Source organism: Sapajus apella, unplaced genomic scaffold (genome assembly GCF_009761245.1).
Source record: "Sapajus apella isolate SASKATOON/1434 unplaced genomic scaffold, GSC_monkey_1.0 scaffold49, whole genome shotgun sequence".
NCBI lineage: Eukaryota > Metazoa > Chordata > Mammalia > Primates > Cebidae > Sapajus > Sapajus apella.
In genome coordinates this window covers 3,989,079-4,005,111 of record NW_022436989.1, presented here as the reverse complement: position 1 = coordinate 4,005,111, position 16,033 = coordinate 3,989,079, and the positions used below count along the sequence as shown (strand labels likewise).

Here is a 16,033-nt window from a genome sequence, read left to right as displayed (position 1 = left end):
GTGTGTGTGTGTGTGTGTGTGTGTGTGTGTGTGTGTGTGTGTGTGTGTGTGTGTGTGTGTGTGTGTGTGTGTGTAAGTCACTAACAGGAGAGCGCTTATATAACTTCCCCCCCCCCAAACTGATTAAGCTTTTGATTGTATTGCCTGCCCTATAAGCCTTAGATAATGTGCCTATACTCAAATTGTGACAATCATTTTGACCCAGGAAGGCATTCCAGATGGGGTGTGATACAGGCAAAGGCACAGGGATAGCACCAACGGGATCGTTATCGTGGGAGTTTCAGAGTGAAAGATTTGGGAGTAGTCACTTCTGTAATGTGGAGTTGAGTTGTAAATGAACAGGTATTCTGAATCTTTTCTTTTTTTCTTAGTATTGGATGAACGAATATACCTCATCCATTGGAATTGGAGTTTTTCATTCAGGAATTGAAGTATATGGCAGAGGTATGTGTACACAGTCTAAATATACTTTCTGAAGATTTTCTGCTTTAAAGGAGTTGCAAAATCATAACTATAGTGCTTTCTCTTTTTTTAACCACTTCCATATGTTATTCCAAAAAGTAGAAGAAAATCTCCCCATATTCATTTATACTGCGTTTTGGAAAAATGCCCAAAGTAGAATGTATTTGGGGAGAAAGTACTCAAAATACAAGAGTATACATTCACTTCATTCACTTTGTTTTATTCTAAATACTATGTTTTTAAAAATATTTTCCTTTTGTGATTGTCATACAATGACAATTTGTTTTGCGCTCATATATATTGGAGCTCCTAAGAAACATTGCACTTCGAAAATAGCATGATAAAAATAATAATTTTGGTTGGAAAGGTTGGTACTAGAGAGTGTCAGATTTGAAATACCAGTTTCCTAAGGGAATTTCATTAGTAAATTTGGTTTGTAGACCTATAGGTCTATAAAGTCTGTAAGTTTATAAAGTCTAAAAACATTGCTGAGCAAATCCTGCCATTGAATACATCTAATCGTGCCCTTTGTCATTAACTCAGCCCTCTTCATTCTCTTCGTTGTCCTTTATTAGGATAAACATGTCAGGAGTCCCTCAAACCAAGCAGCTGTGTTTTCAACAGTTTTTTTCTCCTTTGTTCCAATTCCTACTCTTGATGCAAGATAATCTACTCCTGATCAAGTTGTAACTATCAGTAATGGTCTGCCTAAGACAGATCACATTGCTGATTTAATTTAATCTATTATTTTGAATCAGACTCACCCTATAGCAGAAATGCCTTTGTTCACTTCAGCTAGGCAATCTTTGTGACCTCTTAGAGTCTATTATTGCAATTTACTCAGGGTTACCTCAGGACACTATACACCAATTTTAGCCAATAGAAAGAAAAGACATTTACTTAAATGTGTCAGTATGGTGGTCATACTGTTTTTTTATATTCCATTTTACCTGCTTCCAGGTGCAGTTCAGCATATTAAATGTGGGCTATAAAAACATCTGCCATTTAAGCTCTATTTCACATCTACCAAATAATCCCAAGAAACACTGAGGGGCTCTCGCTGAAAGTTTCATGATTGGGAGGTATTGCTATGGGTGGGATCATAGTCTATGGGGTTACTCTTTTGGTTGATTTAGCTTTTGCCAAACTTGCATGTGTATTTCATGAATTTGTATGCTGGCCATTTTTGAAGTGCCATCAGGTTTTGAACCACATGGCCATGCTGTGTTAGATAAAGGCATGTGGCATCTCCATTTTCCAGCTGAAAAAGCTGAGGCCTGAACCTGCTGAAAGTCATAATGCTAATAATTAACTAGGACTTGAACCCAAATGTTCTTGTATGCTAGTTCATTGCTCTATTGTCTGCCTAATCATTGCTTCCCTTCATAAAATGATTTAGTAATAATTAGAAACATGTTTCAAAACATCTTCATGTAAATTTAGCAAAGCTGGAGTCAAACATTAATATATTCCTGAAAATTAGGGATTGCTTTTTAAATAAATGGGTCTGTGACTTTGCTTACTATAATTGAGAAAGTTAAGAATCCAAATATAATCTTACCCTTTCCAACCTGAGTATCTACAATATTTTGTAAAATTTTGTCATTAAAAAACTTTTAAAATTATATTTCAAAATAACCACTTTATTTCTCAAACTACACTGTTGCTTTTTTCAGACAGGTCTGTATTAAAAGTAAACTTAGTATCTGCCTGTTCTTTCCTATGCTTTGTTCCAAGACCTTTTAAGGTTATATTTTTTAAGTGATGAGGTTGATTTAAACATGTGTTTGGAATTCTTTAAGTGTGATATCAGAAAATTATAGGAACTTTTGGTCTAAAATTATTCTCCATTTTGTTCTCCAGAGTTTGTATCTGATGAGTTGCGTGTACAGTCAAAATAGTTTCTCCTAGCTAAAAGACTTGCTTGTGGAGATTGTGGATGGGAGGGTGGATAGGTATGTGTGTTAATTTAGCAGTTTATTTTTTTTCTTAAATGAGGAGAATTGAGTAGTGTTTTAGGTTTGGTAATATTCCTTCCTACTCAAAGGTAAACCAAGAGTCTCTATCCCAGAAGCCATGAAACTCAATGTTACTGGTTTCTCCAGTAAGGTATGCGTTTGAAATTAGATCACTGTAATTTAGACAGCTGCAAAACACTGAACTGACCACCTCCCTAGATTGGCATGGTATAGATATGCAGAGAACTGTATTTACCTTTGCATGTTAGTCACTCTCTGTTTGCCATTATTAGAAAGGTAAATATGGCAGTCAAAAATACTTTTGAGTGTCTTGTTATTTGAGCTTTGGGTCTTTTGTGATAACTGTTTATACAAATAATAGCTAGGTGAGATATTTGTGAAAGCATTTTATAAACAAAAATATTTTGATGGTATCACTGTTACCCTCAGTAATTACAGCTAATTGCAGCATTCTGGTTAAATTTTATGTGATAAATACTAAAAATTACGAGTTTTCTCTTTGCAGAATTTGCTTATGGTGGCCATCCTTACCCCTTTTCTGGAATATTTGAAATTTCCCCAGGAAATGCTTCTGAACTAGGAGAAACATTTAAATTTAAGTAAGTAGGGAGGATAATTTTTATTAAACTCACTGTCTAGGTGCCATAGCTTGTTTTCAGGTATACAGAATTCATTCTATAAATCAAAACAAACCCAAGAAGTTAAAAGAGTCTCTTTAACTTTGTTTTAATTGCTGACATTTTATATAACTCAGGTTTGCCTTAGGAAACTTTTTTTTTTTTTTTTTTTTTGAATTGGATTCTTGCTCTATTTCCCAGGCTGGAGTGCAGTGGCATGATCTCAGCTCATTGCAGCCTTCACCTCCCAGGTTCAAGCGATTCTCTTGCCTCAGCCTCCCAAGTAGCTGGGATTACAGGCATGTGCCACGATGCCTGGCTAATTTTTGTATTTTTAGTACAGACAGAGTTTCACCATTTGACCAGGCTGGTCTTGAACTCCTGACCTCAGATGATCTGCCTGCCTGAGCCTCCCAAATTGCTGGCATTACAGGTGTAAGCCACTGTGCCCGGCCCGGGAAAACTCCTTTCTAATGATTTCTTCCCCTCAGTCTCCTGTTTGAAAGAAGAAAAGGTTTGTTACCTATCTTGCACATTAAAAATGTCGTTATTGTCCCAAAGGGATACTTTAGCCTAGAATCCATTGTTGAGGTACATTGTATTACATGAAATGATAAACCTAAAATATATGGATATAAGTGTTCACTGGAGTCTTATGAATAATAAAAAGCAGTGATACTTTAAATGTTAATCATTCCTTAATTGCAGTTTGTATTTAAAGTGATATTTTGAATATTAGTTTCAAGGAGCTTTAAACTTCTGAGCCTATAATAGATGGCTTGCCAAGTGAAAAACAGTGAAATGAGGTTGTAACATTCAACTTCAGTAGAGAGCTACACAGGAAGCCCTCTAAGTTTATAGTTCTCTGAGCCTATCAGTTAATTGAAAGATGTACACCCATAAGTGCCATGATTCTACCCTGAATCCACTCCTTTGGGCTCTCTTTTGGCGAGACTACTTGATAAAAGGATTTTCTAAGTATTTTCAGCTTTCTTGGATGCTTAACTTTTATCTGACTAAAACTCCACTTTCTCCTGAATAATGTCTGTCGTCTTTCCAATGTAGTAGTTTGGGAGTCATTCTTTTTATTTTTGTTTATTTTGAGATGGAGTCTCACTCTGTCACGCTGGCTGGAGTGCAATGGTGTGATCTTGGCTCACTGCAACCTCTGCCTCCTGGGTTGAAGCAGTTCTCCCGCCTCAGCCTCCCGCGTAGCTGGGATTACAGGCACCCGCCATCATGCCTGAGTAATTTTTGTAGCGATGGGGTTTCACCATGTTAGCCAGGCTGGTCTTGAACTCCTGAACTCAGGTGATCTGCCCACCTCAGCCTCCCAAAGGAGGAATTCGCCACCTGGAATTACAGGTGTGAGCCACCACACCCTGGCAGCGTCCTTCTTTTTAAAAAATGTTTAGTCAGTTTGTCTCATGAAGCACAGTGACAGATTAAAGTTTGTTTCTACGTGAGATCATGGCCAGTCCTTTAATAGCAAGTAAAAGTATGCAGGAATATTTGCAGCATGGATCCAGTTCTCTAATAATATAGTACTAATGCAATAGTTGTGAAAATAATTACATTTTACATAATGACATTGTTTCATAAAGAAAATGACTTGTGCTTTTGTGGTATTCATAGTGTACTTAAGAATACTGCAGAAAAATAGAAACTAAAATAATTGAGACTTTCAAAGTATCTTGTTTCATTTTTGTTCTTACTATATTAACCCTGAGTTATATCAATTGTAATATTCCTGGAAATTCCTGGAAATAATAAGTATTTAAACATGCTTTTTGTAAATATTTGACACAACTATGTCCTTATTTTTCTTTTTTCTTTTTGTTCTTTAAGAGAAGCTGTTGTTTTAGGGAGCACGGACTTCCTAGAAGATGATATAGAAAAAATTGTAGAAGAACTGGGAAAAGAATACAAAGGCAATGCTTATCATTTAATGCATAAAAACTGCAATCATTTTTCTTCAGCTTTATCAGAGGTAAACTACATTTTATCCTAAAATTTCTTCAAATAAATATTTGCTATCCCATTATTGTTGATATCCCACGCTATATTCTATATTAATTCATTTCTTTTTTCTGATTTTTTGTGTTGTATGAAATATGGCATTGTGTTTCCATCTCTTGTATGAATGACCTTTCCAGAGTTGGTAAGTTGAATCTGCACAGTTTTAGATGGTAATTCTATTCATTACTTTGCAGTTGGTAGCGAGTGAGTACAAATAATGGTCCCTTTTATTCTAACTTATTTTATTACAACCTGAAACTTTAACTTTAAAAAAATAAATGCTTAGAGACTTCTGCTTCTTAGCCGTTTGCTGAATTTTAGTTCTCAACCTGAATTTTTTTTCTGGCTCTTATAAGTAATTCATCTCTTCCATCTTGAGATTTTATTCTGCTAACATATCACATAGGCACTTACTTGCCTTCTCAATTCATGAATCTCAAGTAGGAGATCAAAACGAGATCAGAATTAAAGAACCATAAAAAGAAAATGGAGGAAAGATATTAAGAAGATTGTAAAATAAGGTCTAGAGAATTAAATAGCTCTTGAAACAGCTTCCCAGCTTTCTGATTCTTAGCAGATGGTTGCAGCGGCAGCATCTAGGTACCACAGAAATTGTGAAGAGTGTAAAGGAGAAAACGAGCTGCTATTTCAGTGACCTCCTCTGCAGAATTGCTTAGTTCTTGGCCCTTCTTACTTCCCTCATGGCTTCTACAATACAGGTTTCAAACAAGACTCTCACAGTCTGCTATCATGCTACTCAAAGTGTATTTCATGGACCAGCAGCATTAGCATCTCCAAGATATGTATTGTTTCTGCCCCACCAGAGAGATACTGAATGCACATCTTCATTTTAACAAGATCCCAGATGACTCCTATGACCATAAAAAGTTGAGAAACACCTCTAGTCTAGTGGATGCATCAGTACCATAAAAGCGACCTAGTCCATTTTCAGGCAAGGGGGAAGGTAGGTCTGAGCTTTCTTGATCCCAGACATTGCATTTGTATAGAACGCATTCAAAGATCCATTGAGTGCTAAAATTGGTAAAGAAATAGCATCTTAATCCACTCTTAATTTTCAGATAAGGAAACAGATCCCAATTGGGAAAATAACTTATCAAAGATTATCGTGGAGAATTCAGTTTAGACCTGACTTCTTAATAGTCCAGTGCTTATTATACTTTATCATTACTTCCTCTGGTACTAATTTATTCTGTCCTTCAAAAACATTAATAACTTTATTGAGCATCTATACCACCATGTCAGCCCTGGTCTAACCACAAAACCATTCTGCATTTGGGGTCCAAAGAGCAATTCTAGATGTCCTTGGAGCCATCTTTTTAGGCCACAGTTTTTGTGCCTTTCCCCATATGAGTGCTGAATTGTTAAATTGTGAGACACAGAAGTTAAGTGTCTTGGCCGAGGTTACCCAGCCTGTTAGTGGCAGTGCTGGAAGTGGAATTCTGGATAGTGAGGGATACGGAGCTAGTTTAGTAAAATACAGCACACATTCCATGAAATGAAATAGCAGTTGAGCTCTTGCCTATTGTGAAATGTAAAAGTTACCTATGGAATTTGAAATGATAGATGCAACTCCCATATGATGAAGGCAAACAGATTAGTATTAGGCACTCTAATGAAGTTTAGCGAAACTGATGTGCTTTTACATCTTTGACAACATAGTGTAGGGCTATATGTTATATAACCGGTTGTAAATAAGCAAAACCATCACTAATTCCATTAATAATTGATTGTTGATATGTGTACTCTTCTGTTAATATTCTTAAAAATTCTAAGAATTACCATTTAACACAATAATGTTATCAGTTCAGATGCTTCCTCTATAGCAGGGATTAGCAAAATATTACAGCCTGGCCTTTAAACCAACACCAGCGTGTCATCTGTCCTTGTACAGCCCACAAGCTCAGATGGTTTTTTTCATTCTTTTTTAAGGATTAAAAAAAAGCCAAAAGAGGACTATATGGTGACATGTTCAAATTATGTAAAGTTCAAATTTCAGTATTCATAGTTAAAAAAAAAATTATACATTTATTGCCTGAGTAATGGTTGGAATTCATAAGATGAACTGGATGCCGCAACAGCTGCCCTCTTGGGCTGAGGTGTTGTTCCTTCACAGAATCCATGCCTGAGTCTGCGGTATACAGTCTTGAGGTGCCTCATGTGACCAGTCCCGGGGGTATTTCGTCTTTCAGCCTCGGCACTCCAGTTATGCTTTCTCTTGCATTTGGCGGGTTGGCCACATTTGCCACAGGTCCACTGCTGAAGGTGGTAGGCCTCAGAGCCACAGCGGTGGCACAGTGTGTGCGTCTTACTGCAACGCTTTCCAAATGATGACTTTCCCTTGTCATCTTTCTTCTGTGGCCGAGACCAGAGAGATTCATAAAGTTTTATTGGAACACAGCTTTGCTTATTTACCTGTTTTCTTGACTGCTTTCCGGCTGCAGTGGCAGAGTTGAGTAGTTGCAGCAAAGAACTTATGGACTGCAAAGCCCAAAACATTTTTGACCCATAACAGAAAAGTTTGCCACTTCTGCTCTACAAGATAGGTCCATTCGAATTGGGTGCTAATTGGCTTAAACGTTGGGGAAACGTTATCTTATAAAACAAGTCCAGAATTTAAGGCAGGCTCCATTCCAATTTGGTCATGTCTCAACTGTGAGTGTCATAGGGATGTAAGGTCTTTTTTCATTGCTCTAAGTTGCCCTCTTTGGGATGTTGGCTCAACCCCCAGGCCAGCTCCCTGTATGGTTTTCAGATAGCTGTTAACGGTTTTAGAACAACATCCAGAGGAAGAGTTTGTCTTTCTTCCTTTGGTTCTCTTTCAGAAACAGTGAAACTCTTTCTCAGAACCCCCTTTTCCCTACCCTTCCAAAAGCAGCCATGTTTTACAGCCAGAATTGTGTCAAATGCCTAATTGTAAGCCAGTCACTAGCAAAAGGACTGGCATTACCATTACTAATGCCACTCATCTAATCTAAATGTCTTTTAAAAGTTAATATTTTCAGTAGAAAACATAAGAGGAGAGAGACTAATATACTGAGTCCCTATATAACTGTCACTTAGATACCACCCCAGCCCCAAATTGTTTTGAAATAAATCCCAGATTTCATCTAGACACAGGGCCTTGCTGTTGCCCAGGCTGGAGTGCATAGTTCACTGCAGCTTGGAACTCAGGCTCAAGTGATCCTTCCGCCTCCGCCTCACAAGTAGCTGGAGCTGCAGGCACACGCCACTATGTACAGCTGATTTTTGTATCTTTGTGAAGGTGGGATTGCATTGTATTGCCCAGGCTGGTCTGGAACTCGTAGACTAAAGCAACCCTCTTGCCTCAGCCTCCCAAAGTCCTGGGATTACCTGCATGAACCACCACACCCGGCCTAATTTCAATTATATTTCACTCTAAAAGATAAAGATTCTTTTTAACATAACCACAATATATCACTCCTAAACAAATTAACATGATTTCTTATCCAAATGTACAATGTTCAGATTTCCCCAATTGTATTTTTTTTTTTTTTTGAGACAGAGTCTTGCTCCATCGCCTAGTGCCAGGCTGGAGTGCAATGGCGCGATCTCAGCTCACTGCAACCTCCACCTCCTGGGTTCAGGCAATTCTCCTGCCTCAGCCTCCTGAGTAGCTGGGACTACAAGTGCGCGGCACCACACCTAGCTAATTTTTGTATTTTTTTTAGTAGAGACAGGGTTTCGCCATGTTGGCCAGGATGGTCTTGATCTCTTGACCTCATGATCCGCCTGCCTCGGCCTTCCAAAGTCCTGGGATTACAGGCGTGAGCCACTGTGCCTGGCCCATTGGCTTAATTTTTTAACAGTTAGTTTGAATCCAAATCTAAACAAAATTCATACAGCTGGTCACCCTGAGTTACATTTCCCCATAGAAAAGGCAGGATAGCTGGGCACCGTGGCTCATGTCTATTAATCCCAGCACTTTGGGATTATAGGCTGAGGTAGGTCGGTCACTTGAGCACACAAGTTCAAGACCAGCTTGGGCAACATGGCAAAACCCTTTCTCTACAAAAAAAATACCAAAATTGCCCAGGTGTGGCAGTGCGCACCTATAGTCGCAGCTACTCAGGAGAGACTGAGATGGGAGAATGGCTTGAGCCCAGAAGGCAGAGGTTGCAGTAAACCAAGATGGCACCACTCAATTCCAGCCTAGGTGGACAGGGCAAGATAGATGCTTTTTTTCCCCTCTTTACTTGTTTTCAAAAAACAAGTTGGTTCCTATACAGAAGAGTTAACTATCATCATAGGCCTAAAACTGCTGTCCTTAGAAAGGCCTGCCCACAGGATTGGCCCTAAGCTGGCATCTGGGAACTTGGGCTTCTCTAAGGTTCTCACCATTCCTACAATGGATAAGAGTGGCTCCCTTTGCCTAACCTGTTTGTACAACTAATTTGGTTTATGCTAAAAACCTGCTTTCCCTCTGGGACTCTGGGATTTTGGCAGAGGACACCTGCATGACCAGCCCCCAATAAAAGTCTTGGGTACTGAATCTGTAATGAACTTCCCTGGCAGATATTTCACATGTGTTGTCACACCTCATTGCTAGGGGAATTAAGCATGCACATCCTACCTGACTCTGCTAGGAGAAGATCCTTCAAGCTTGTGCCTGGTTTCCTCCAGATTTTGCCCCATGTCTATTTTCCCTTTGCTGATTTTGTTTTATATCTTTTTGTTGTAGTAAGTCATAGTCATGAGCATGCTATGCTGATTTCTGAGTCCTAGCAAATCACCAAGCCTGGGGGTGGTTGTGGAGACCTTTTACTCACAGAAATATAACAAAAGGACTGGCCGGGCATGTTGGCTCACACCTGTAATCCCAGCACTTTGGGAGGCTGAGTTATGCATGATATGGAATAGCAGCTGAGCTGTTGCCTATTATGAAAGGTAAAAGTTACCTGTTGAATTTGAAATGATAGATTCAACTCCAGGAGAACTGACTCAATAGATCTGGCTACTTTTTGGCCAAGCTGGCTATTGAGGGGAAAAAAGAAGTGCAGCCCAGGTATTACCTTCAGTTGTTCTCTACCCCAGGAAGAAAGAAAAAAGGCCCAAAAATTCCCAAAGATGAGCTTTGCTTGGGCCAAAAATGTTAAACATGTATGGTGCTCTTTCCTCACAAGAGCTTTAAAAAAAGATTGGATCAGTTCTCCAGGCTAAAGCAAAGTAAAAAAGGGCAGGCGACATACTCCAGTTGTTAGCCTACCTGCACACCTTCACCCCCATTCCAATGAGGGTCTCCCCCAGCAACTGTAATATAAAACCTTTTGCTAAATTTACTGCAAGGGGCTGAATACATCTGCAGTGAGGAGGGGGCAGTGGGGGGCGGGGAGGGGGCGGTGGTTAATGACCTTGTATTTTGCAGTTATTACACCTATGGATATATGATAGAAATTGATGTAAAATGTTTTATGCTTGTAATGTCACAGGTGCTAGAGGGGTTATCTCAATAGGCAGTATTGCAAAGAAAAAGTGTTAGTGGGACACACTTCCTTGCTTTCTGCTGCTGTAGGTTAGATGGAAGTTTAAATCCTTTGTTGAAAGCAAAATATGTCTCACAGCTGATGATATTTACTATGATTTTTGCCCATTGGAGCCTCTGGAAAAGGGAAGACGTACACTTTTAAAAGTTTTTAAAGCAGTTTTTTAAATTGCAGGTGAGCTCATATAAAATCAGATGTCTGACCCTAGAGGCTGGTGATTCTCTAGCCTGATGTGCATAAATTTGAGTGTCTTAGAAAGCACTTGGGAAAGCTTTAGTTTTTGGTTGGCCTTGAAAACATGCTGGCCCTTCAGCATCTCAGCTTTTCTGCTGCCAAAGAAAAGTATCTGGCATATTTTGGAATCCTGAATTCATAGATCCTAATTGCTTGGACTTGACACTTGAGCTAAAACTTGACATTACCTGCTATACACTATTTCAGCCTTAGCACAAGCTGTGTTCAACCGAAAGAGATGAAGGCTCAGGGAACAAGACTTCTACTTGGGGATCAAGGCAGATTTAGGATACCTGTCTGTGGGGCTCAACACCATAAAAACATGGATGTTGACAGAACCATGTGGATTATCACAGGTGTCCGTGGAAAAGTGCTTCTCTGGTAGGACCATATGAAGTCGAACTGCTGATCTGTTCTGTATTTCTGGTACAGGGACTGATTGCATTCCTAACTTGTGATTATTGACAAAAGCTACATGTTGAGAGGAAAGCACATCACTAGGACTGTGACCACTGTGTCCACCCATCTTACTCTCCACCTCTCCAGGAAGTTTCACTGTGTTTACTTGGGACTTCCTGGATTAGCTGCAGTTTGCAGCAGTGGACTTACAGTCTGCCTCTACTCCACTACCTTTGTACTGGTGCACACACCTTAATGAGGCAGTTTGATTACTAAATGCAACTGTCTCCAGAAATGGAATGATGCTATAGGCTACTTACCAAATGAATGATCAGGACAAAAGGGGTGAGTGGCTCTCTCAAACCATTTTGAAATATTTTGAAAATTCAGGATTTAATTCTGACCAGTTCCTAAAATGGTATGTCTTTCTGGTTAAGTTATATAAAAATATTTTCCTGTGATGAAAACTTTTGTCCCTCTTTAATACATCCCTTCCAGACAAAGGTCTGGTGAGAGTAGAGGAGAATGTTTTAAATGTGAAGCTGTGACTGCTAAGTGGAACATACTGATTTTGTAACAACACAAAACAAACCCTGCAACCTAGGGAATCTCAAAGGAGGCAAAGACTGATCACCTTTGTCTTTCAATACTTTCTCCTCTTCCTAAAGAAAATCTTCACATGCTACATTTTTAAGATGCTGCAAGCACTTTGAATTCAAACAGGCTGCTGAGCCTGTGTTCATACCTGAGAGCAGGGAGTGGCCTCAGCTCCTGCACTTCCCACACAGAACGCCTACAGATGCCATCCAGAGTCATGAGCCCGACAGCCTGATGTCATGGACCAACATGGAGCTAGCTGACTGTATTCAGGTAGTCCCACTGAAACGAAGACTCAAACTAATTTTTCAGGCTAGAGTGGAAACCTGTTTTCCTCTAAACTTTACCCATATACTTTTTCCCTTTCTAATTTTGTTTCATATCCTTTCACTGTGATAAGTCATACTTGTGAATACAACTATATTCTAAGTCCTATGAGTCCTCTAATATCAAATCTGGAGATTGTGAAAAACTGGGCCTTGGGGATCCCTGACACAGTTACCTAGTATTCGCTAAGTGTTTTTTTTTTCTCCCCAGAAAATATTTTTTCTTTTTTGAAAATTTAGCATCATTAATTTCTCCTCCCCAGATTTAAAAGTATTTTATATGTTTCAGATCAGTACAATGACTGTTTCGTCCCATCTTTGATGCATGGGAACCTCTTCAAGTTGACTCCTAAGTCTTTTGATTTGTCCCTAATAATCTACAGCCTTTTGTTTCTGGTAGGACAAGATATTCCAGGCTCATCTATATCTTTTCTACCTCAGAACTCTTTCCTTCTACTAGCAGATATTTAGAAACTTTAATCTGGGCATTAAGGTTGCTCACTACTGCTGAATTGATGATTGTTTCAAGCTTGGTTTTTTTGTTTTCCCAGTAGACAAAACTAGGACTTTTTTACAGGTTCGTAGTAATATCTACTACAAATTTGGGCTACAGGGTTTTTATTTAACCTCATCAATGATATATCTACATTTTGTGTATCCCAGGTCAAAAATCTAAGTTCTATGCAATAAGAAACATAATTGCTCATTTGTTTTACTCCTCTATACCTAAAACAGCTGTAGAATAATAGTGTTACCATAACCACCACCAACATGAATACTAGAAAGTTAAAGTTTTTTGTAGTTCTTTCATCTTTAGATTGTAACTTAATAGATACAGTTAAATTGATGTGTTTTACAGTTAATTGGAGTTTATTTCTGTGGGGTTATGATATTTAACTGAGATTTCCAAGCACAGTATAGAAGGTACAGCCCGCTTTCTTCTTGTTGCTTATAGTAAAATGTGAGAACAATAAATTGAGGGAAGAACTATTAAAGCACAAAAAAGGAATCAACATTTAATATTAAGGAAATGTTTCAGCCTATCCAGATTGCAAAAGATGCTGAAATTGGGAGCTTCACTATTAGGAAAGGATGCTGCAGAGAGCACGCCACAGGTATGACTAGGCCACCTTTTTTTTCCCTTAACTGCTGAAGAAATTAATTATGTGATTTGTGGATCCTCTCAGCCATCTCAACAGAAACCAAGAATAGAGATGGGATTATTCAGAAGAGATCCATGGAGGAACATCTTTTCTAATGGATTCAATCCCATGATATATGCAAGAGAGCCACAGTGGTTTCTTTTTTTTCTTCTTCCTCCTCCTCCACGGGAAGTGGAGAACCACAATGTTTTGAGAATTCTCTATTAGCAGAAATACTGCCAGCTTAGACAGAAAGGGGACAAAACTAAAGAAGGCAATTGGACTGTCAAAATTCTATAGGCAGTTAATAGGCTGGAGAAAAAGGAGGACTCAAAGGATAGAGTCTCCAGAGGGCAGAGCCAAGGGCCATAGATTATTCCCAGGCCTTGAAACCTAATGGATGTTGCCTTGTTGGATTCCAAAATTGCTTAGGACTAGTAACTCCTTTTTTCCTTCCATTTTCTCCCTTTTGGAATGGGAATGTCTATAATTTTATTCTCTTCCTGTTCCACTATTATATTTCAAGAGCATCCTGTATACACTTTTCTCCACTTTGCTTTTTTCACTAATAGTATATCCTGGAGTGCATTCTGCAGCAGTATGTAGAAGGTAGTCCTCACTCCTTTTTTTAGCTGAATAGTCTTCCTTGTGTGGATGTACCATAATTTATTCAACCTGTTAATAGCAGTTGGTTATTTTTAGTCTTTTGCTATTACAAAAAGTGTTGTAATGAATAACTCTGTACATACGTCATTTTATTTTTGCCACTGTATCTGTATGCTTGATTTTTCTAGAAGAGGTATTGCTGGATTGGAGCTTAAATGCAAAATCCATTTTGCTGTATAAACCAATACTATTTGATCACTAGCCACTGTAAAAAATACATTTTACATTGTAACCCAATTTATACACACACACACAGGCACGTAACTAAGACATGTCATAGTTACCTCACTACCTACAATCTATTTTATTTTAAAAATTCAGGTAGCAGGCCGGACGTAGTGGCTCACGCCTGTAATCCAAGCACTTTGGAGGCCAAGGCAGGTAGATCACCTGAGGTCGGGAGTTCAAGACCAGCCTGACCAACATGGTGAAACCCTGTCTTAAAAAAAAAAAAAAAATTAAAAAAATTCAGGTAGCAATGCTAAATGACCTACTAATGGGTCTGACTCAAAGATTAAAAAACATTGGCTTGGCCGGGCATGGTGGCTCACGCCTATAATCCCAGCACTTTGGGAGGCTGAGGCAGGCGGATCACCTGAGGTCAGGAGTTCAAGACCAGTCTGGCCAACATGCCAACCAGTCAACCCCATCTCTACTAAAAATACAAAAATTAGCCAGGTGTGGTGGTGTGTGCTTGTGATCTCAGCTACCTGGGAGAGGCTGTGGCAGGAGACTCACTTGAACTTGAGAGGCAGAGGTTGCAGTGAGCCCAGATTGCACCACCACACTCCAGCCTGGATAACAGACCGAGACTCTGTCTCAAAAGTAAATAGCCGGGTGCGGTGGCTCACACGTGTAATCCCAGCACTTTGGGAGGCCGAGGTGGGTGGATCACGATGTCATGAGTTCAAGACCAGCCTGGCCAAGATGTTGAAACCCTGTCTCTACTAAAAATACAAAAATTAGCTGGGCACGGTTGCACGCACCTGTAATCCCAGCTACTCAGGAGGCTGAGGCAAGAGAATCGCATGAACCTGGGAGGCGGAAGTTGCAGTGAGCCGAGATTGCGCCATTGCACTCCAGCCTGGGTAACAGAGAGAGACTGTGTCTCAAAAAAAAAAAAAAAAAAAAAAAAAAAAAGTAAATAAATAAAATTGGGCTTGACCAAGGATTGGTACACTTTCGTTTGAAAGAGCCAGATAATAAACATTTTAAGCTTGTGAATTACTCATAGTCCCAACTCTGCCTCTGCCATTGTAGCTGAAGAGGCATAGAAAATGCATAAACAAATAGACACAGCTATGTTTCAATAAAACTTCTACAAAACCAGGTGGCTATAAATAGAACTCTGTTTGGTTGGGTGCGGTGGCTCACACCTGTAATCCCAGCACTTTGTGAGGCCGAGGCGGGTGGATCACGAGGTCAAGAGATCGAGACCATCCTGGTCAACATGGTGAAACCCCATCTCTACTAAAAATACAAAAATGAGCTGGGCATGGTGGCGTGCACCTGTAGTCCCAGCCACTCGGGAGGCTGAGGCAGGAGAACTGCTTGAACCCAGAAGGCGGAGGTTGGAGTGAGCCAAGATCATGCCATTGCACTCCAGCCTGGGTAACAAGAGTGAAACTCCGTCTCAAAAAAAAACAAAACAAAACAAAAAAAACTATTTTAGGCTAATCAAGCCATACCCGTAGGGGTTGGAATGAAGTCAGCCTCACCTGTATAACATGGATATAATGAGGAGGGTAGATTACTGAATGAAATGAGGACTTGGAAAGGAGAATGAGGGAAATGGCTGTTGAACAGGCAACAGTGGCTATCACATTAACCTAAATATTCTAAGTCACGACTTACATGACTAACCTCTAAATATAAGATATCTCTAAATATGTCTCAGGTATAAAATATAATGTAATATTTGTTTGCCAGTGCCTTTTTTTTTTTTTTTTTTTTTTTAGATGGAGTCTTTCTCTGTCACCCAGGCTGGAGTATAGTGGCATGATCTTGCTTGGTTCACTGCAACCTCTGCCTCCTGGGTTCAAGCCATTCTCCTGCCTCAGCTTCCTGAGT

General features: G+C 39.4%; 1 protein-coding gene and 1 pseudogene across 1 annotated transcript in view; one reads left to right on the top strand and one right to left on the bottom strand.

Annotated features, from left to right (window-relative positions):
* The window catches only part of DESI2 (desumoylating isopeptidase 2), a 60,390-nt gene that overhangs the window by 38,870 nt on the left and 5,487 nt on the right, over positions 1-16,033 (top strand). The window contains exons 2-4 of the mRNA XM_032242204.1: positions 372-444; positions 2,947-3,040; positions 4,907-5,048. Of these exons, the coding sequence (XP_032098095.1) occupies positions 372-444; positions 2,947-3,040; positions 4,907-5,048 (309 nt within the window). The remainder of the gene's footprint in view (positions 1-371; positions 445-2,946; positions 3,041-4,906; positions 5,049-16,033) is intronic.
* On the bottom strand, positions 6,066-7,808 carry LOC116525984 (annotated as a pseudogene).